At 43.1% G+C, this 23,399-nt stretch overlaps 1 protein-coding gene across 1 annotated transcript; it reads right to left on the minus strand.

The window, feature by feature from the left end:
- Nucleotides 1-940: 940 nt before the first annotated feature.
- On the minus strand, nt 941-22,187 carry LOC125704241 (signal peptide, CUB and EGF-like domain-containing protein 2). The gene is made up of 23 exons (XM_048969659.1): nt 22,004-22,187; nt 21,420-21,536; nt 21,061-21,186; nt 20,371-20,505; nt 18,110-18,235; nt 17,875-17,991; nt 15,880-15,969; nt 13,515-13,631; nt 13,020-13,142; nt 12,490-12,606; nt 12,152-12,274; nt 11,852-11,968; nt 11,646-11,735; nt 11,400-11,522; nt 10,667-10,834; nt 10,304-10,507; nt 7,852-8,022; nt 6,547-6,714; nt 6,111-6,272; nt 3,185-3,382; nt 2,933-3,085; nt 2,637-2,716; nt 941-2,355 (listed from the first exon to the last, which is right to left on the minus strand). Exons 1-23 carry the CDS (start codon nt 22,089-22,091, stop codon nt 2,209-2,211), a joined length of 3,060 nt encoding a protein of 1,019 aa, XP_048825616.1. The 5' UTR covers nt 22,092-22,187; the 3' UTR covers nt 941-2,208.
- Nucleotides 22,188-23,399: the final 1,212 nt, after the last annotated feature.

Here is a 23,399-nt window from a genome sequence, read left to right on the forward strand (position 1 = left end):
TTCCTGCCCTGAGCCGCCGGATGGTGGACCAGAATCTTCTCAAAGCCGTCCGGAAGTCGTTCTCCATGGCCTCGCCAAACTCCTCCCATACCCAAGTTTTTGCCTCAGCGACCGCCGAAGCCACGTTCCGCTTAGCCTGCCGGTACCTATCAGCTGCCTCCGGAGTCCCACTGGCCAAAAAGGCCCGATAGGATTCCTTCTTCAGCTTGACAGCATCCCTCACCACCGGTGTCCACCAGCGGGTTCGGAGATTGCCGCTGCGACAGGCACCGGCCACCTTACGGCCACAGCTCCGGTCAGCCGCCTCAACAATGGAGGCACGTAACATGGCCCATTTGGACTCAATGTCCCCTGCCTCCCCCGGGACATGGGCGAAGTTCTGCTGGAGGTTGGAGTTGAAGCTCCTCCTGACAGGGGATTCCGCCAGACGTTCCCAGCAGACCCGCACTATACGCTTGGGTCTGCCAGGTCTGACCGGTTTCCTCCCCCACCAGCGGATAATATTAATGGTGGATAATAATTTTGGCTACACGCGGCAACACACTGTAATCAGTGCATGCTCCATACCTTCCAGGCTTATAAATCTAAGTCCTCCTCACCCCTGGCTTGTGCCCTGTGCCCCCTGGAACCGGCTCGCCATGGTCTTGTGCCTGGAAAATTTCCTATGACGATAGGGTCCATTTACTTAAAATATCAAGAACACATCATAATTCAACTAACTTGGATACAAAAGCTCATTTTCCACATGCTTATATTACAGTTTAGGCAAATATAATGAGCAGAGGGGGGGAAAATGACATACAGTCCCCTCCAGTGAATTTTGAACCATCTGGTGTGTTATATAGTAAACAGTTTTTAAAAATAAAAAATAAAAAAAACACACATATATCTCCATTGTTTTTTAAAAGTACCTAAAAGATTATAAAAGTCTGACTCCAGATTGCTTACTCATTTTATTTACAACAGGTTAGCTGTAACAAATCAAAAACAGATATGCATTTAGTTATTTTCTGTGAATGAAAGATATAGACCACTTCATCGTTCCACATGCGACATTACAGTTTTTACACTTTGCATGCCTCTCTGATGCCCTCTGTTGTATTTTGAGAAGGGAGGGAAGGAGGGAAAACATTTGATTTTCACCTTAAGGTCATCTGATCTATAACTATTGTTCTATTAATCAAATGATGTTCAGAATATGGCAAAGAGGTTGTCCAGTGTGAAAGCAGTGTCCATATTTCTTTAACATTCACAACTGTACAGAGAAAAAAAAATCAAAAACATTTACAATGAAAAAGCACCTAAATCACAGGTGGAGTTGACTAGAATAAGTTGATGTGTTTTTATTTTTACATAATATATACAAAAGACATTCATACAAATAATTGCTTTAATTTGCAACTACTCTCTCTGTAGTGCTCTTAGACATATGGATATTTTGTGCTATGTATAGTTATTTTTTCCCTGTTATGTTTTCAGCTCATAAACATCACTTATATATTTTCTACATTACTCATGTTTCCGTACAAAACATTAGTATTTTTTTTGTAAATGTAATAAGAACTACCTTGTTTAATGGGTACTGAAAAGTCTTGTGACACACAGAAGACATGCTTTTTCTGCTATAGCTGTATAAGATTGTGTCAGTTAGCAGATACTAAAAACCGTGTCTACAGCAAACAGGATGCCAAGGCTATAGGTGGCTTATTATAATGCCCGAGTAAAGCCTTAAAGCTTTAAAAAAAGCATCTCTTGAAATTAGTTTCCATGAACACGCCACTACCCAGGATAGCTTCAGTCTTTACTTTGCAGTGTGATTAATCGTTGTAAAGTTTCACATATATTTTTGAATCACAGATACTAAAGGTTATATTTTTATCAGAATTCATAAAGATTCTCACCATTGCTGAAACAGATATCCATAAATTCAGAGGACATCCAATTTAAGTTCTGGCAGAGGAAATATCTTACAAGGTATACCATAGCATAGACTGCTTATTTGTCTCTCTTTGGGAAAAGTGCAGAATTGTCTTGTGATCTTCATCATATATTCCAGAAGGATTTCAGGTGATAGAGGAAGTCAGGCTAGACCTTCCCAGACAGAACCTGGGTGGCTTTCATATCCCCCTGTTACCAACACAACCCCTACGACTATAAGGAATAATGAAGAGAAGCATTTCAGAGTGAAGAGCAGGAGTTTCCCTCAGGCTATGGCCGTAGAAATCTCAAAACTTTAGAGCGCAAGAATCGGATGAAGGACTTAGGAAACATTTCTCTGGACTCCTGGGCAGTGTAGTTAAAGAAGTTCTGTGGATGAGCCAGAACATCAAATAGAGCTCTCATCAGCTTCTTGTCCTAGTGAGAAAAATCTCAATTACACAAAATATTTTGCAACTGAAAACAATAAATACACAGACACATGGGAAAATAATGCCATTTTACAGTACCATTAGATGTACACTAGATGGCGACCTTATGCAATTTTAATTAATAACACAAGTATGCCTGAGCGTTACAATTCAATAGACATTAAGACGTTCCCAGAAAATATTAAAATAATAAAATACATAATACAAGTTTATATGACTTTAGAAATGTCGATTTTTGACAAATGCTGTACAAAAGCAGTTTCCCACCTTCAGTATCTCTTGGTGATTCTCTGAAGCATATAACCTGCCATCCCTGACTATGTCTTCAATTAGTTCTTGGTAATCCTCTGAAATCATATAAATAGGACACACCCAGTTCTATATAAAACCAAAGGCAACTATAAAGCAAAAGGCATTTTTCATTAAACTGTTTATTGCTGCTATATCTCTCTCAAATTTTACAACATGCATGGTTTATATGTAACATTTAGCTGAGCTGAAATTCGTACGCATCCTTGAATTACGGCTTTAGAAAATGGCTCGCATCAGCTGACTCCGCTTACCGTCATATGTTACATAAGGGACTTGGAAGCCTTTCCCACTGTTACCCTCGTTGGATCTAAACTGAATCCACAGCTTCTTGGAGCGCGAGGTGAAGGCAATGGGTCGCTCGTATGTCTGACACGTTTCATAAGTCGTCACTGAGTTAGAAAAAGCTGACAAAGAGAGAAACGTGGTCAAAAACACTTTTGTAAGGCTTTGCTTATCAGTGCTTCATGAGGTGACCGTAATAGCTTGCATCCTGTTTTACTTACAGCTTTTCCTCATAACTAGGTAGTCTCCACACTCATCTTCAATTGGAAGGTATATTTCAGGCACCACAATCAGGATTCTCCTCTTGGGCGGAGGGTTAATGGTCCAGGTGCACTCTATATTGGCGGGGTAGTTCCCAGGGTAGTTTGGAGACTCGATGTATCCAGTGAACTCCCCCAGTTCTCCCCCACACTGTCTGTCTGTGAGAGAGCGGCAGACCATTAAGCAAGACTATATGTGCTACTAGTGCCATTCTAGCATTCTAATGATGGTATCTTAGCATAAAGTCATCAAACCAGTCTCTGTAATGTGTCAATCCACAAAATTAGGTGACATTTCTTCAGGTAATTAAGGAAAGCTTTTGTTGAAAGTAACCATTCGGATGGTTTGAACCAAGATTACCCTCAGCACTTGGCTTGCTAATCTGTAAGAACTGCTTTTAGACTCTTGCTTCTCATTCTATTTAACCTATCTGTAGCCTTCAAGACAGTGAACTATGAGATCCTCCTGTCTGCCCTCTCTCAACTGGCATCATGGCAACTACTCTGAGGTGGTGTGACTCTTACCTCCCAGGCAGACCTTTCCAGGTGTCTGGGGAGATTTATCCAAGTATCTGTTAAGTATCATGTATCTAGGTATCAGGTAACAGCTAACAGCTGATGTAACACAAGATTTAGTTCTCTGTCCCTTCCGAATTTCCCTAAATACCACCTCTATAGCTGTCATCCTCCATGTTGCTTTGCCCCTACCATTATTACACAGGTAACATCCAACTTTATTGACTTTCCATCCAGAAGACCGCAGTTTCAGCATTGCAGCTATCCTTTGCTGATCACTATTTCACAATCGTATAGATTTATTTTGAAGTGATTGTATACACAGTTCAATTCCTTGTCCAGGCACTTGTCATCTCAAAACCTGATTACTGTTACTCTTTATTGTCTAGGCTGCCAGCATCTGCTCCCAGGTTGCACCTCTGCTTATGGCTCTCCAGTGGCTTCCTACGGGGGCTAACATCAACTTTAATTCCTTGATACTTGCTTTCAGAGCTATTCATGAAACGGTACCTGTCTACATTGAATCCCTTAACAGGACTTACAGACTAACCCTCTAAGGTCAGCAAGCAAACATCAACCAGGTGATTCCTTCACCACAACAAAACAAATTTCATTCACACCAGGCGTTTTTCATGTTTGATGTGATCAACTGTGGAACAAGCTACACAACTACATCTGCTCAGCAGTCTCTCACAACTAGAGCTGGTTACCGAACTTCGGTACTTTTGTGGTACCGACCGAAATCCTCCGAACCTATTGAGGATCGAAAAATTTATTATGCTCCTCAGGGTTCCAGACTGCAACCATTTTTGGAAATAGTGCAGCTAAATTTCATAACTAGGTGCACCGGTGTGACTTGCAAATATGTCCCCCATATAAGCCTAGTGGCTGACCACATGCTTGTATATCACGTGAAACACCGGGTGAGAGTGAGAATTGATGTGCTGTGTATGCAGGTGTGTGTGTGAGCGAGATCAGAACTCGGTCCGATTGCCGGTCCTCGGAGCATTAACGTGAAGGCGCTTACAGTGATTAATTGCCGATTGTTTGACCACAAGCACCCGCTCTAACATAGAAATTTCACGGAAGTTCAGAAAAAGAGACAGAGCAGATGGGATTATTTTGTACCTCAATAACAATGAATACCTTGTTGCTTGAGTCTCCATTGCCTGTGTGGGCGGTGAATCGTGAGTGGAAAACGAAAGATCGATCTGCTGGCCAGATTAATATATGAATTCTAATCATGTCGCAGGTTGTATAAGTAAAATATAAATAAAAGGTTGTGTCCCATTATGATCGCGATCGCTCCCCCCAGTAATTAACCAACAACTAACACAACGGCTTGTTCAAATAAAAGATGTGTTGTAAAGTTTAATGTATTTTTGTTGTTGCTGAAATTGATTTAAAAACAAACTGGTATCGAGAAAAGTATTGTTCAGGAACCGGTATCAAAATCAAGGTACCATTCTGGTACTCCATCCATCCATCCATTCTCCAAACCGCTTATCCTACTGGGTTGTGGGGGGTCCGGAGCCTATCCCAGAAGCAATGAGCACGAGGCAGGGAACAATCCAGGATGGGGGGCACATTCACACACCATTCACTCACGCATGCACACCTATGGGCAATTTAGCAAGTCCAAATAGCCTCGGCATGTTTTTGGACTGTGGGGGGGAACCGGAGTACCCGGAGGAAACCCCACGACGACATGGGGAGAACATGCAAACTCCGCACACATGTGACCCAGGCGGAGACTTGAACCCGGGTCCCAGAGGTGTGAGGCAACAGTGCTAACCACTGCACCACCATGCCGCCCCCATTCTGGTACTGATACTGAAAAATTCTGAACCATGCCCAGCCCTACTCACAACCTCAAAAAATGCATTATGTATATTAAGAATTAAAATGTATTTAATGTATTAAGATCCATATCTTCTGGAAACACCTCAACTAAACTTGTCCTACCATTGACATCCCCAGCTCTTGGTCATTATTGACTGTCGTATTAAAATGGTTTGCCTTAGCAACACTGCATGCGCTAGTATTTTGCACTTGGATTTAGTGCCTTAGTACCTTAGTACTGCTAAGTACTAAGTGTTTGCTAAACAAAAAACAAATCACAAAAAAATCACAAATGCAACTTTAAACTGTACTGGTGATTCTGCATTTGTGCAAACCACACAGAAAAACTTTGACACAATGTTATATCATTTTGCATTGTAGGAAGAGCAGACATTCTACTTTAAATTATTATTTTGATGTATATTCCACATAATCTGTTTCCTTAACTTAGACATTAAGATTTCGAGCAGATGTGTTCTCACTGTGTGGAAACCTGCCTGCATTGCATATGGGGGATGTAAACACCTACTCTTGCATTGTGTGATGTTGGTGGAACCATCAAAGTCAGTCATGGTGTTTCCCGGACAGGCCATGCAGTAGCTCTGCCCAAACTCGCCCTGGTAAGACCCCGGCGGACACCGGATGCAGCGGTGCGTGCTGGTGTTGTAATAATGTCCAGGTGAGCAGTGAACTGTAAGGAATAAAATCATGCTGATCAATCATTGCTATTGCTATCCATTAGTTAATATTCTGCCATTGTCAGAGATGCATATCTTTACCAAACCAATTCATTAGGATACTTGCTTGGACTAGAATTTAGGTTCTTTGAACAGAATTTAAGTTATTTTCTTTGTGGAGAAAAAATTAAAACCGCCATTGGTGTGGTAGTAGGACACTGGAAGCCAGTACATTCGACTGAACGTTGGGCTTTCAGTTGCCTGTGGAATGGACTGCCATTCTCTCACCCTTGGTCTCGCAGTCCTGGAAAGAAACAGCTCCAGCATGTTTGGTGGCAAGGTTTCCTCCACATGGGAAGCAGGTGGTGCGACCGACCTCAGGCTGGTAGGAACCCGGGGGGCACAGTGAACAAGGCACAAAGCCATCAGAGGAGTAGTGACCGGCAGGACACTGACCTTGGAGAGCAAACAAAGACACGACACAACTCTGAACAAGTTTTCAAATACCAGAAGGGTGTTGGTTTAAATTCCCTGCATCATGCTATAATGCATTATATAGCCAAAAGTAAGTAAACAACCCTAATAATTAGAGGAATTGGTCAATAAATCTACACATGCTGGCATGAGTGTATAATTAAGCACACAGCCATACAATCACCAGCAAGACAATGGCAGCAGAATGGATGGTCATACAGGAGAGGTTAATGACTTTAAACCTGGCACATAATATGATTCCATCTTCCCAACAAGTTTGTCCTGCTATACAGCTGCCCTGTTCAATAGCAAATCAGATCATTGTAAAGTGGAAACGTCTGGCTACAGGTTTGGTTTCAAGTGCTGATGACGCAGGCTCACAGAAAGGGACCCGATTCGCCAGCCTGAATCCCACCTGCAATGTTCCAACATGTAAAGAAAAGTTTCCCCCAAAGAGCACAGGCTATTACAGCAATAAAGAATGGACTGATGTTACAGTTATGCCATTGGTTTCAGAATGAGATGTTGGACAACTGTTGTCCAAAAACGTCTGACCATTTTGTGCATTATCCATCATCTAAGAGTCCTTTCTTTCCACATACCCTGAATGGCCTTTAACAAAACTAGCTGCAAGTAAGATTCTCTGATAGCTCTTTCTGTTTAGTCTGTTTGAAGAAAGTGGGAGATGGAATCTGCTGTGCAGCCGTTAACTGGATGACAGAGCAAAGTTTGTGGAACCAAAACATGGTGGCTTATTTCAGTGCTGTGCTCAGCCACCACGAATCAAAAAGAGGCTTTCTGCTGCGGCATAGGTGACTATTCAATCTGTGAGATCTTTATCGAAGCTTTTAGCTTCCTTTGTGTTTCAGAACCTCACAAGAGGTTTAATTCATAATCTTTGGAAGTGGTCTAGAAAGACACAGTGGGACTTATACAGCTCCACCAATACATAGGAAATAAGAGTGTTGTCATTACTTACCAATTAATACAAACTAATATTAGTATTAGTACTTTTCTAAATCCTGTGAAATTTCTTGTTAAGGTCATAGCTTATAATGCACTGATGAAAAGGCATGTAACTCTACCACCAATTGACCAAATAATGTCTCTGACTCTTACCTCCACACTCTGAGATGTTTCGGGCCCCCACTCTCCAGAGATTTCTGGCCCCTTCTGGTCTAGGACAGATTTCGCATGACACTTGGCCTTCTTCATCTTGGTATGTTCCAGCTGGGCAAAGTACACACCTCCCCTGCTCGCCATCATAGTACATTCCAACGCTGCAGCTCACTAGGTAGGGGGAAGGAATTTAAAGGGACTGGATGAGGAACCAGAATGATCCCTGGCCACCTTAAGAACTTTTCATTAAGTTGTTTAAATAGCAAATACAAACGTAACTAAGTCGGTTATGGAAAAATAATCAAGCAGTGAGTAGGACTCCTCCAAAGCTGCCTTTCCAGTCAACATCAAACGTTTTCCTGCACCTCAACAATCAGAAACACGTGTGACTTTGAGCAAAACGAATAAAACCTACCGCTGTTGAAAATACGTACTACTGTGACTGCGATTAATGTGGCAACTGCAATCTGGCTTGTGGCTTGACCTTACTCAAGCATCTTTGACACTTTTTAATGGAAACTCTTTGATATAGCTCTACAGAATTACTGGTTTGCTTGCGTTGTCTTTCTGCAGAAAACGAGTGAAATTTTGGCTGGGAAGAAGGGGATCTGTCTCGCCTCAGAGAGCTTTTTTGAAGTCTGAGGAATATCTTGCAAGTTATTTCAATTTCTATAACTGGGAAGTCAAGCACACACACTTGTAAGGGTTAACTGGCAGAGGGCCCTTCACCTGCACCCCCCAGAGCCGCCCGCCGGTGAACCACTCACACTGGGATAACGAGAGCGCTGAGCCCTAATGGCGTACCTATTATACATGCCTCAGCAAATTGCTCGATTCTCAGAAGAAAGAAAATGTCATTCTCTCAGGAGCAGTTCATTTTTTCACCTTTTGTTTATCCTGAATGACCATGAGGAACCAGCATCACATTGTCTTCAGCCGCTTTTATTTGATGGGGGTGGGAGGATGGGGGGGGAGGTGGAGAGAGTGAGATAGAAAAAAAACCTTGAAGCCTTTCAAATGCAAAAGGGTGATTCTATAGAGTCCTCGAATTGATGGCCCCAAAGAGGTTTAAAGGACTTTTCAATGCTATTCAGCCCCGCAGCTCTTGCCCACTTGATGACATAGGCAAACACTATGGTATCACAGTGGTAAGGAGCTGAACCCAATAAAAGGGGTCAGGATTCCGACTCTCCTCATTCTCTTCTTCCCAATCGCTCCCCGCCATTCGCAAAAAGGGGCCCAAACAGCTGATGCTAATTGATTCCCATGGTGTCGATGAAGTCAATTCTCCCTAGCAGTTCACCGGCTGGGGTCACGCCAGCCGAGGCTGCAAGGGGGGGGGATTTTGGTCACTTAGACCCTCCACTGGAATACACAGTGCTCTACCGTGTCTCCCCAGCCAAAAACAAACAGGCTAACAAGCCGCTACAATGCTGACAAAGAGGGAGATAGCGGCAGAAAGCCGCTAACTGGCACGGCTTCGAGGGCGGCATGTGTTTGTTTTGCTGTTTTGTGTCTGTTTTGGCTTTTAACATCTCACACTAAAGGCTCTAGAGAAACATGTGCATGCTAATTAAGTCTCGATGATAACTGCGACACACGGCCACAGTAAACATGCACGTTGATGGGATGTCTGGAGAGCGCCGCACGGCTATCGCACCGATCGCACCAGCATGCAGTGCTCCTCTGAGAGGCAGTGACCCCAGCGGTGAGGCTACCTCTCCATTGGCGCACTGGGGAGCCACACTGGGATTTACAGAGGAGTGGGCAAACTGAAAGGGACTAACTGCACTTAGTGATTGGAGCCAGAGGGGGTTGTGAGGTGGGGTGGGGGGCTGGAAGGGAGGGGTGAGGGTGGGAAGGAAAAATATATAGTTCCTCTGGCAGCAGGGGGGATGTGAGTCTCATTGAAGATGTTTGTGAAATAAGTGCAGTGCCTCTGCTAGTCTGTCTGTTCAACATCGCCACCTTTAACTGGAGTGCAGTGACACTGAGATCAGGTTATGACATGACTGAACAGATGACATCATTTACATGGGCATATCTCAGAATTGTTTTAAGGATAATGTCTGACCTGACCTTATCCTGGCCGATTAAAAAAGCTTAGTTTGGGGTGCAGGATTACAATGAAAGGAAATTGTCTTAAGCGTCATTACGACTGAAGCATTTAGGGCGATACGGTCTCAGTGGGAACTCGACAAATGGGGGGAACCGAACAACCCCCAAGCCAGGCGATGAGAGGGTACTTCATGGGGGGGGCAATGACCAGTGTAGCCTGGGAAAAGGCAACCTTGTAGAGTCCACAAAAGGTGACAGATTTCTATAACCAAAGGCAGGTTCAGTCAGGGCACTTTCACCCTAAAACAACAGCACTTCAACCCCTGTTTGTTGGTAGGGAAACATATTTACCACCTTTGTTTGCTGGCCCAGCCAAGTGGACCAGAATACGTACCGCACTTCTGGTTCAGCAGCACCTGTCCCGTACCGCAGAGCTCCGGCGTCTCCCTGGCCGGGCTCACCATCTTCCCCATCTGGTACTGCAGGCCGGCGAAGTGCAGGTGAAACTGCTGCCGGTTGATGGACTTGCGCAGGGTGCGGATAGTCTTGCGCAGGCGTTTCTGGGCGCGGCGGCGCACGCAGCCCAAGTCGCAGCTCTCTGTGCCAAAAGGAATTTATGTCCCTATGGGACCTACTACTGCACGAATTTAAGAGCATCTCAGAGAGTCAGACTCCCTTCAAAGCACCATGACTAGTACACATTCAATCCCCCAATGAACTGCTGTTCCTGGCGAGAGCCAAAACGGGAGAAACCAACCTGTTACCTCCTCTAAGTTCACATCCAGCTCGAACTCCGCCGTGATGGATGAGCTGTCGCCTTCTCCCACTTTGCGGCCGTGACGACTGCGCGGCCAGTGGTCCGAGGACACACAGCGCAGGCTGACGAAGCTGAAGTGGACATTCTCCGTGACAGGACTTTTTCTGTCTGTCAGCAAAGAGACACTGTCAGTAACTCTGAAGTATCCTCCAGCAAATTAGAATCTCGAGATCAAAGATGTACCTTAAAGAAACTTTCAAAAATTCAAAACATCTTTTAGAAGCTTTGAAAACCTTTGAAATGGATTAGAGTAAAGCCCAGGAATTGAAAGGGAATTTTTCACACCACAAAACAACAGGTTTTTTTCCAACTGGTTTTATAAGCGTCAACATTTTGACTTTTATAATAAACCGTTTTTTATGGCAACGTAAAATATATATGAAGCAAAATTCATTATTCTTAAAGTAAACAACAAAAACCGTTATGAGACCAACTGAGAAAGAAAAGCTGCTAAAAAAGTTTTCAGCAAAGGGCTGAGTTTTTGTTAAATTTAGTCTTTTCAATGCCATGCTTTGCATTGTACACTCTTATAGAGAGTATAAAACTTTCTGTTTCATCAGTTTATTCAGATTGTTCATTTCAATAATTCAGATTTAGTGTCTTACTCAAGGGTTCAACAGCAGTATCCAGATTTAACCTGCAGCCATCTGGGGTGTTTATGTGTCTTCTATACCTGACAAAGCAGCATTCATGCCCTGTTTCAGCTTCTCTTGACTCCTTTTCAAATTGCATTTCCCTGTGCCTGCATTAAATGTAGCCGTGGTTCTTATGCGGGGCAGCATCGTCATGTCTGATTCTATAAGAAGAAGGACACATTAAAGCAGTTTACCTCACTGCTGTAACAGTCCTTGTCAGGCTGTGGGCTCTAACAAAGTCGCGACACGGGGCCGGGGCAGAGCTGCCACGGGGGCGTACTCGCCTGAGCACTGAGATCCGCTCTGGTTCCTTTGTCCTCCAGTGGAGCAGAGTAGCGGCATTCCACAGGTCACCGTGTAGGAATCCTCAGTCCCTGCGAACCACAGAAACCCAGGGAAAACAGAGATAAACACAAGATAGAATGGATACAGAGAGCGCAAAAACAGGTGGCAAGTCGAGACGTGAAGGGCAGCCATCAGTGATTCTTACCACCGCTAATGTGAACCTGGGACTGGCAGTTGAGGAGGCAACGGTCACTGCCTTCCACCTTAGTGCAGTTCAGTGTCGGCTTCACAGGGGCTCTAGATGCTGCCTGATCATCTGCTCCTATAAGAAATAAAACCATAATCACAATAACCTCTAATGGATGATGTGCAGTGATTAGCAGTGAAGGAAACAGAAAGTGGAGGGATTACAGCGACAGTGCCGCCTTGTGATCAGCCTGAAAGCTGCAGTGCATGGATACAGTGAGGGCTGACAGACAGGGGTCACACTGGCGGAGTTTCTTACGGATGCAATCCTTCTTGTTCCAGTGCAAACTGAAGCCGGCATGGCAGTGGCACAGGAAGCTGCCCATCGTATTCTCACAGCCGTGCTGGCAGCCCCCATTGTTCACACTGCACTCGTCGATATCTGCGGAGGGGTGTGGCCAATGGGGCAATCGCCACGAGCCTTCGGTTACCCTTCACAGCCAGACCCTCACTGCCATATAATCTTTACATGACGTCTTTGACCATTCATTATTTTTTTTATGTTGTGCTTTGCTGTAGTTACCATTGTAAAAAAAACAAGCCTGGGAATTTGAGAAATGATTCGATAAAGGCCTATCTCAGTACAGTGCATCTTACCTCCACAATGGGCCAACCCATACAAGATGTAGCCCTTATTGCATACACACTGGAAACTTCCGGGGGAGTTCACGCATGTGTGCTCACAAGTCCTCTCAAAGAAGCACTCATCTATATCTGCAGTGGGAGACAGTGGCTCATCAATGGCGCAGTCGTTTCACCCTCCACTGGCAATGTGTTAGTGGGTGGCGGAGGGGGGACGGGGGGGGGGGGGGGGGGGGGCTTATCACAGAATATGGTTACAATAAATTCTCGCATCATACATTTAAAGCTTAAGAGATAACAGCTCAGAGATAACTCCCAAGCCTCCTGTCAGAGTCACAGGAAGGAGTCTTCCAGCAGTCACTGTATCGAGGTGGCCATCTTAGCATTTTACAGAAACACATCCTAGGAGTTAGCACTATTACATTTCCCGTTAAAGATCTTCAAAGGAATCCAGCAAGTCACCACTGGTGTTGTTTGTAGGTGTTCTTCATAGCAACCCCCCCCCCACCTCCCAGCAGAGACACAAAGAAGCCAAGGAGTCTTACCCTGGCAAGAGCGCTCATCGGTGAGGAGCTTAAAGCCCTTCCTGCAGCTGCACTCGAAGCTGCCTATGGTGTTCCGGCAGAACTGCTGGCAGCCGCCATTGTGGACGGTGCACTCGTCTATGTCTGAGGCAAAGGATTATGGGTAACAATGGGTAAAGGATTATCGGTACATGTTCCTTTTACAATGGAGCAGCCTGAACATGTGAAGATAAGTTTCTCGTGATTTAGATTAATGTCAAAACCAATGTTTACAATGAATAATAATTAATCATTACTTACAAAGTTAACTAAATAACAGCATGGTTAATCTTAAACATCAACCATTTGTTGCCTATGCTAACGCATTCTTGCATAAAATATAAATAGAAACTCACTAAGTCACAACATGCACAGAAATGATATCCAATTTGCTAGGATGCCAGCAGAGATGGTACACATATGTCACTGGGAGGTAAATCTCCCCACACAGCATGGAGCCACAGCCTGACGCCCAACCTTTGCATGTCTTTCCATCAGGCTGCAGGGTAAAGCCCACCGGACAGCTGCAGCGAACCCCAGTGGACGTGTCTTTGCAGGTGCAGTCGCAGCCGCCGTTGTTCACAGCGCAGGTTTCTGAGAGGAGAAGGGTGACAGGAAGGTGTCACAATGGGCCTGTCAAAATCACAGTGACAAAATAAGCCACAAAATGGCTGCAGGTAGAGATGAAGACCCACTGCTTGGTAGACAGGAAGATTCTGTGCTGGTGAAATCCACTCACTTCATACAATGACAACAACAACAACAATAATAATGACAATTGCACAGTTTTTAAGGTCAACACCTTTATAACAGTTTATGAGTTTGCATGTCCCCTTCATGTTCTGTTTGATACCATTGGGTAGTCAGGTTCCCTCCCCCAGTCCAAACTACCTGCTGTTGCTAGTTGCCAATTTGCCCATAAGGTATGTGAATGTCCCTGCTATGGACTGGCATCCCGTCCAAGGGCTGACTCAGATAAGCGGTTAGATGATAAATGGATGGATGGAAGGATGGATGGATGGATGGATGATAATACTAACATCACTACCTATGCTCTTTGAGCCTCAGCTCTTACCCTCCTTTCTTAGCATCATTCATCTCTTATTGAAGTCCAATCTTTCACAGGGACATTACACTGTGTGTAGATCATTCGCAGGGACATTACACTGTGTGCAGATCTTTCACAGGGACGTTACACTGTGTGCAGATCATTCACAGACACAGTACACTGTGTGCAGATCTTTCACAGGGACAGTACACTGTATGTTTATCTTTTGCATGGACATTACACTGTGTGCAGATCTTTCACAGGGACGTTACACTGTGTGCAGATCTTTCACAGGGACATTATACTGTGTGCAGATCTTTCACAGGGACAGTACACTGTGTGCATATCTTTCACAGGGACAGTACACTGTATGTTTATCTTTTGCATGGACATTACACTGTGTGCAGATCATTCACAGGGACATTACCCTGTGTGCAGATCATTCACAGGGACATTACACTGTGTGCAGATCTTTCACAGGGACATTACCCTGTGTGCAGATCATTCACAGGGACATTACACTGTGTGCAGATCTTTCACAGGGACGTTACACTGTGTGCAGATCTTTCACAGGGACGTTACACTGTGTACAGATCTTTCACAGGGACATTACACTGTGTGCAGATCTTTCACAGGGACATTCAACTGTGTGCAGGACCTGCACTCACAGAGACAGTCACCGTTTGAGGAAGTAAGTCAGGCTTAAGTAATGAAGACAACATTACATATTGTGTTAGAGAGGTTTTTGGAAGGACATCTAGGCTTATAAAGCTAAAATGCTTTCAAGTTAAAAATGTTCAGTCCTTAGAAGTTTGGATGGTTTTAGATATTTCTCATGGTGTCACTGCATCTACCATTTTATTGCATCACCAAGCCAGTAATTTTATAAGTGGTCCATTTGCAGTTAATTTCTTTGGTCTGACTTAAAGACCCTTAGAAGTCTGAAATTCTGCTGAAAGACACAAAGATCAGGATGAAAGCTATTATTTTCTGTCTACACAGCTTTATAATTAAGCCAAAATATTTCAGAAAGGCATTCATGAAACGTTGTGAAGTTTAAAGCAGATTTATAACCACATCCATAAATATTATGAAGCATCTATAGAACAGTGGTACTCTGCTCTGTCCTGATAGTAAAACTCCACCCTGGTTTCATTCCAGTTTAGCACTGAACCCAGTTTCATTATCTGAACTGTCAGTTGCACAAACACATTGATCAATTTTTTTAATCACTTTGCGATAAATTCAATACCTGTGGACTTTTATAAAAATAACATTTATTTTGTTCCTCCTTAAAATAAATTAATTACAAATACTGAATCTATCATTACTTAATTCTGAGTCTTAAAAATCATTAAACAGCTGAATAGCTGAAGTTTAACACCAATTTGTTTCAGACACTTATTTCACAAATGATTAACTTTGCTCTCAATTCTCTAATTCAACTAATATCTCTAAAATATAATGTGTACAATTTATTTATGTCAAAACCAAATGCAATAAACATTATTATAACATTACTATATAAACTGATGCAAACTGACTAATATTTGTTTTGATGGTCGTTATAAATCCGTTTATTTTGTTTATAACCTGATAATAACATAACAGTGAACTGATCTGCGAAAATGGGCTTGTGGAAATCAGCAGCATGCCAACTCTGTTTCTGATCATATTGTAGGTATAAATAGAAAATGCAGCCCATGAAACAAAGGGCTGTTTACAGTAGCGCGTTATACTGAGACGTTGCTGAAGGTGCAGCATCCATAGGCAGCCAGAGGAGCATAAAATTACCCATCAGCAGCCGCCGCTTCACCCGCTTGTCCACTTCGGCCAGGAGCGTGGCGTTGTGCTCAGAGCCTTCTGTCAGGGACTCGTCCCGCTCTGTGGCAAGGAGACAGGAGCAAGCGGCCGACAGCATGACATCAGCGAACAGACAAGAAAAGCCGGCAACAGTCATACTGCCTCCTGTCCACAGACGCTGGCAGGATCACTTACGCTATTGGGCGTACATGTGGCCCTCCAATCAGGGCACAGTCAGGTAAAAAAAAAAACAGACACAGATGACAGCATGACCGCCTTCTGCTACTATTACATAACAAGCGCAAAATGGACAAAACAAGAAAACAGACATATTTCTAACAATCATTCCTGACAAAGACATTGGCACGTCTTCTGTTCCACAGAAAACAATCGACAGACACCATGACTATGCCACTGAAGAATGGGGCTGAAGGAAGCGACTATGGGTAAACTCCGCAGTGAAACACACAGATTCACTATCTGCCCGCCTGCACGTCTCAGAGTAACAGAGGCCTGTTTACGCTTACACCGCACAGTTGACATTGTGCTTATGTCAGATAAAGCAGCGACTACTGATAGGGTCTGTATCAGTGAAATACTCTTATGATTTGAGATGTATTTGGAGACAGCGAGCAAATAATGGCAGCGCCAGACAGGCACTACAGGCACAGACAAGGCCACAAGGCTCCATACGGCCTGATTGCTATCAGACTGCTGGCAGGGGACAGGAAAGAAGCTGGAGAGTGAGGCACCAGAGCAAAGGGCTGGTCAGGCGGGGAGGACTGCTGCCGTGCCCAAAAGGGGAAGGTCCAGGAGACAGAGAGATGTGTGTCTGGGGGCCAGGGCGAGGGGGGGACGCCCCTGACATGACCAAGGAAAGTATTAAGGTTTTATTGCAATGGGGGTGTAACCAGAAATGAATGGTAGTATCTGGTAGTGGCGGGCGACAGAATGATACTTTATTATTATCCATGAGACGAATTTCAGAGATACCGGAGAAGCATGAAATAGCACAACACTTACATTTAATGGGATTTCTTAGACACTTTTCTCTAAAGTGACGTACAAGTGAGGCAAAATTACATTACAAACATATGTGCAGTTGAGGAGTCTGTTGACATAAGTGCAGCTAGTCAGAGCTTCCAGTGAATGGTCAGGCACAACTTCACACTGGTCCCAAAAGGTTCTACTTTGATTCTGTGGGAATGGTTTGGATTTGCAAAATCCAATGTGGACCAATCTACTGTAATGTATAAACTCTGCAAGGATACTGTTCATATAGCAGATGGCAAAAGAACCAATTTTATTTATCTATTATTATTTGTTTGCATTTGCTCTAAACTGAGATCAAGTGTGTACAGTGAACAGTGCACAGTGAACATTATTTAATGTTCTTTTGAACTCACAACTTTTAACACTTTAGCATAAAAAAATTTGTTTATTTTATGTGTACAATATTTAACATAACCTTAATAATTAATGAAGTTTATTATAATAATACTGCAAGCAGAGGTTCTAGTAAGGATAGAATTGCTGGTTACGTGAGAAAACACTCATTAATACATAGATTTCAATTTGCGAACAAAAAAAAAACCATGACGTATATTGTGGATCATGAATCTAACTAAAAATATAGCAATATGACATTTTGGCCATATCACCCCCACCCCAGTATATAGTACAGCAGTATTTATAGTATAGTATAGTATAGTATAGTATAGTATAGTATAGTATAGTATAGTATAGTATAGTATTATAGTGATGTACAACATAGTATATACTAAAATAGTACTATGGAGTATAATATATAGTACAGTAACTATGGGTCCAAAAATTATTTAGGACCATGAAACCCTCAATGGTTTCACCCAGTCAATTGGTTTTCCAAAGTACATATATGCTGTCATACATTTTAATAAATGGCCCCAAGCATCCCTCATCTATTTTATGCAGTGGTTACCCTTTCTGTTATGAAGTTCTTCTTACCTACACAGGATCTCCCATCAGAGTGCAGGGCGTACCTCATATGACACCTGCATATAGGCCCTTGCTCTGTATCCTCACATATGTGCTGACAACCTCCATTTCCATGGTTACAGGTTACTGGACAAGAACACAGAAGGCACATAGGTTTGTGAAAAGTCTCAGCACTTTCTCTGACAGAAGAACGCATTTCAACCGAGCCATCCATGGATTGTGTGAGCAGAACGAAGGCACGTACGTGTGCAGCCCCTCTGGTTCTTGGCCAGCTCAAAGCCAGGCCGGCACTCACAGGACACGCCTCCCTTGGGCGTCTCCTTGCAAATGTGGGCACAGCCGTGGTCCTTATTCATGCAGCTAAGCCCCTCTGGTGAGAGGAGGGAAACAAAGAGGGTCAGCATCATGCAACAGCATAAAGCACCAAGCAGTAAGACACCATAACACGGTAGAGCAGGGGGGTTTCTAGCTATTGAAAAGATCAAGTTTACCTGAGGCTTGACTATTTTTATTTTTGAAGGAAGATAATAGGCACCAAGACTAAAATACTTGGGGATAGGCTTAATATACTCGGGGCTATAGCCCCGAGTGATCGCGACTAACGACGCCCTTGGCCTCCACCATATTCCAGGAACTTTATAGATGTTAAGAGACACAAGAATCAAAACTCACTCACTGTGCACAAGTGTGGAATTCAAGTACATTCCCTCAGTACAAATCAGCATACACCCCTGTAATACCAACATGTGATAAAGAGTCCAGCTCCTTAACCGCAGTAGTATGTACTTCTAGAAGATTCTAATGTAAAATACGCTTTTTCTAAGGATCCTCACGACTGCGGCTTGTTTCATCAGCGTGGAAAACACTGTGGCTGAATTATGCTCATATATTATGGGACTGGCATCCCATCCCGGCCCTATGCTTCCTGGGATAGACTGTAACACTGAGTGAGAGATTATGGAAGATGGATACATTACATGAGGTTGTCTAAAAGGAGGCACGGAAACTTCACATAAATTCATGACACATCATCCATCAAATGCCTCTTTCCACGACAGAGAATCACGAACGATGCCTATGATCTATTTGTATACTTAAAGAGATGCTTCCTAACCACTGCTGGCTCTCCTTAAAACCCATTATCTATGAACAAGTAACTGGATCAGAAACAGTCCATGGGCAGCTGTTATGCTCAGTGTAAATTTTCAGAGAGGTCTCCCTTGAGAAGGAAAACATCGTGATGGGATTCCCATTTTTGTCCCGAGCTTGACGCCACTCGATGGAGCGTGAGTGGATCCCGCCCCAGCCACAGAGTAGGGCTTTGCACCCAACGTATGAATGCGGCAGACCGGTCAGACACACGGGCTAAATGAAGCGGGCCGGAGGAGCGTTATTCAAGCATATCAAAGGGGGTTTGAGGGGTAAGAGCAGCAAATCGCAAGGGACAAAGGGCTGGACCCATCTGTGGGGAAAGCAAAAGGTTTCCCTCTGAGGCATGAGGTTTCAGAAGTACAGAAACAAACGTGGGGGGAGGTGCCCCCGCTCTAAATGGCTCTCCAGCTAATGTCGACTTGAAATGCTTTAAGAGCTTTACTTTACAAGACACCCTTCAGGGTCCCTCTCACATTTGTTTGCCAAGCCAGCGGTGAGATACCTTCCCAGAGACACTTCGAGTTGTTCCGTCTTTTCAGAACCCGAGCTGCAGTGGTTCAGCTGCCTTTTTTCTTAAAGCGTAAATAGGTGGTCAGATTTGAGTCCTTAAAATCATCCTTGTCATTAGCTTGCATGGACTGGGTCAGCAGTGAAGGTGAACCTCAAGCTTTGATGTTACATTAGTTTTGCAGGTTGCAGTGAGGAACTGGCACTCTTTACCTGTGGCAAGAGAGACTGCTGGTGCTGTGTAACCATATACGGCAAGAAGGGTCGCACGCCTTAAACCAAACTAACCGAGAAACAGTCACACAACAATACATGCGGATGAGAAACCATTGCACACGTTAAAAAAAAGTGCTTTATTCTCATCTATGACATCGCTCACAAAGGCCTGAGGTCTGCAGTTATTAACTTGTTTTTGTTCCCAGGGACCTGAATCTTCTTTTCCCACAGCATGAGTCTTTTGGGGCCGGGCTACTATAGATAATACCAGAAAAGGGCAACCCAACTTAAAAGCCATCACCCCCATTGTGGTGTCAATCACACACTTATATGTGAGCGTTTACAAATTAGCTCCGTAAATCTGCACTGAGACCCTGACACTGCCAAACGGCCGCATCCCCGGGCTTCCCAGATACTCCGGCAACAGTTTAATTTCAGCGGCGCTGTTTGCGATTGAATCGTTGACCTGCCCTCTTGTCTGAAATTTCATTAAATATTTTCTATTCACTTCTTAATGAAAGGATGTGCTGCACAGAGATGATTTCAAATCTATGCTGGAGCGGCTGCAGTACGCATCTCCCTGAGCAACCCTGAGACAGGGACGTGGGTGACAGGCGACTCGAGACTCACCCACGGAGCGGTGGATGCAGGTGTGCTGGTTATCGCTGAGGAAGAAGCCCTGCTTACAGCGGCACTCATAGCTGCCCATGGTGTTGACACACTCCTGCTGACAGCCACCATTGTTGAACATACACTCGTCCACATCTAGGAAGAGAGAGACCTTCAGAAAGGTGCATTTAGCCAAACGACTCAGTCCCCATGTAACTGGGAATACTGGTAGAAATATATCTCAAAATCAATTAAAGCAATTGCAGCATTATATGTGGATGGTGTTTCAATTTCAAATGTTCTTTATTATAGAAGTATTCAAAAACACCAATTAAACCTTTGTTGTTTTGTAAGATTTTTCACCATATGTTTCAATATTTCAGCATAATTGCTTATAATTTCATAAGAATTTCTATAAGAAGCAATCGATTTTTCATCTGGCACATAAAATTTCATGAAAACTTTCCAAATAAACATATATTTTTTGACGTCCTGTGGACTGTTGCCTTAAAAAATATTCTTTTGTTATGAACTTTGTAAGTATCAACCATGTTCAGTTTTTATTCATTTATTTATTTAATTTGGGACAATGAAAATTGCAGTTCTCCAGAAAAATTACAATACTGTAAAAACATCTGTCTTACATCGTTGAAGTCTGACAGAGAGCACTAGCGGATTTCTGTACCATAATGCATCTTAAGTGCGTCTCACCTAGACAGTTATGTCCATCATGTGCCAACATGAATCCGTCGTGGCACGTGCACCGGTAGTTGCCCGGTATGTTGCTGCATTCGTGCACACATCCGCCGTTGTACTCGATATCGCATTCATCAATATCTAAGAAAAGGACACAAATTAAGTTTTATGAATAGAGTGTATTATAAAAATTATAAAGCAATATAATCAAACTCCTTTGCCAGCAAGCAATATGAAATTAAACGTTCAGACGATTTATCAAACGCGAAACAAAATGTTAACAGTTCATTATGATATAAAGGCAATACTGCGATCTTCATAATTTTTAATTTTGGCAAGCAATGCTAATTGACTGGACACACACTGGCGTTTACCTTCGCATTGTGTCCCGTCCCCCGTAAAGCCCGCTTTACACGTGCATTTGTATGAAGCCGGTGTATTCTGACAAACAGCGTCAATGTGGCACACATCCCTTCCTTCCAGGCATCGGTCTGTATTTGTTATGATTAAAACCGCAAACATTTTCTATATGAATACGTATGACATGCTGTTACATCCGTTTAATTATATATTAGCTCCACCATTCATAGGCCATATAATTAAAACATAGTCCGTTTAACAACTGTTTCAAAAATGATGCGAAACATCTTATACAACAAATATTTAGAAGTTTATCTCGTATACTTAGTCCCATTTTAGTTTGCTGCTCGTTATTTACAAACTTCAAACAAAAGACACGATTACATTTGTTTTCAAACTACATTTCTGAAGGCAGAATATTCAAAATGCACTTAATAATAAATGCAGAAACATAACTGCATAAATAATATCATGATAGTGTATTTTGAATATTTTATCGAAAATAACAGCGTAAAATTAAATTAAAGGCATAATAAAAAAGAAAGGAGCGGCAATCGGGTGAATGAAAAGTGCAGTCGGGTAAAGTGCGACGACTTACCTCGATTCTTTCCAAGTCCGACACTTTGGTGAGTATTTAACAAGAGCAAAAACAAACAAAAGTCCCTCGCAGTACAAATAGCTGCCATAGTGATACGATCCCGCGTCTCCGTACGGACGCGTTACACTGAGGAGTTAACGAAGTGTCTGCCTCATTTCCATCCGACCCTGTCAAGCGACTTAAGTTAACGAGGGTTTGAGAGGAAGAAGAATGTGTGTCGGTGTGTGTGTGAGTGTCGGTGATGGGGGGGGACGCTTAGGCATTAGTTCCCCCACCGACTCTTTGGGGCCAATTTCGATGCAATGTATGATTTGATCTAAGCCTACTTCATAAAGTATTATGCAGTTATTAATGATTAAAGTTTATGGAAGTGCTGCTTTTCTTGGGGTGTCACGTACAGCTGATTTTGTGGAACTTGTGTAATGGCGATTTTATTTATTTGTTTGTTATTTTGATTGCTTAACAATGACCAGTGCTCAAAAAGATTAACTCAGATTAACGTTAAAGCGCGCACTTCCTTTCAGATGCCTTCAAAGGCGGCGATATTCGGGGAAAGTGTTTTGAAAAGGGAATGTTTCTATTTCTCTGAATTTCCGGTGTAAGTGTACGTGAGAATAAACAACAATATTTTATAATTATATCGCGTTGCGTATTTTTATTTGATTTTTATTTGTATATTAACTCCAGTGGTGATTTACAGGTTGAGTTTGGCCTTTGTATTTAATATATTAAACCTACAAAGGAATCCTTAATCCCTTTAACACTGTTTTAAAGCCACGCGTAAATTGCGGTCTTGTGGGCCCCTAACAAGTAAAATCCATATTTCTCAAGTTGGAATTCAAGTATCGAAATATAAGAGGTTAAAGTACGCTGACCAAGGTTTTAAATCATTAAAAGGAAAAAGACGTGCAAGCAATCATGGGTGATTTTTTTTAGTTGCCCTGCAATAGTAACATGGGCGAGTCACTCACTGCGATGTAACTAAATGCTTCGCAGCGCCTCTGCGAAAGGCCATACACTCCTTCTTACGTTGGGCGATGGCGCCACCCTGTGGCAACTGGACGAAACATCAAAAGATTAATCACTTTTCAGTGTTGGTAAATCACGCCGCTTATTTTGTCATTAAACGGGAACCTTGTAAATGTCCAACTGTTTTCTGCTAACATGCGTACGGTCTTAATTCTTGCCATTGTGTCGTTCGTATTGGTTATGCTAAGTTACAGTATATTTGCGGTATTAATGCATCCATCCAGCAACCTTCCATCCGCTTATACAGTAGACAGGTTGCAAAAAAATTAGGCATGCCAACGATAAAATTGTCCAGATGCAGGAAATCGGTGGTTTATCGGCAGAACGAGTAGAAACGAGTAGAAAAGGGGATCGGGAGTGTCTGCAG

The sequence above is a fragment of the Brienomyrus brachyistius genome, chromosome 11 (genome assembly GCF_023856365.1).
Source record: "Brienomyrus brachyistius isolate T26 chromosome 11, BBRACH_0.4, whole genome shotgun sequence".
In the NCBI taxonomy this organism is placed as follows: Eukaryota; Metazoa; Chordata; class Actinopteri; order Osteoglossiformes; family Mormyridae; genus Brienomyrus; species Brienomyrus brachyistius.

What these genes read in the sequence shown, in the direction of transcription:
- LOC125704241 (XM_048969659.1), bottom strand. Translation starts at nt 22,091, where the DNA reads ATGGCAGCTATTTGTACTGCGAGGGACTTTTGTTTGTTTTTGCTCTTG. An exon ending in GAACCAGAGGGGCTGCACAC is followed by an intron (nt 17,992 to 18,109) that starts GTACGTGCCTTC and finishes GTTCTTGTCCAG; the next exon opens with TAACCTGTAACCATGGAAAT. An exon ending in GAACAAGAAGGATTGCATCC is followed by an intron (nt 11,969 to 12,151) that starts GTAAGAAACTCC and finishes TATTTCTTATAG; the next exon opens with GAGCAGATGATCAGGCAGCA.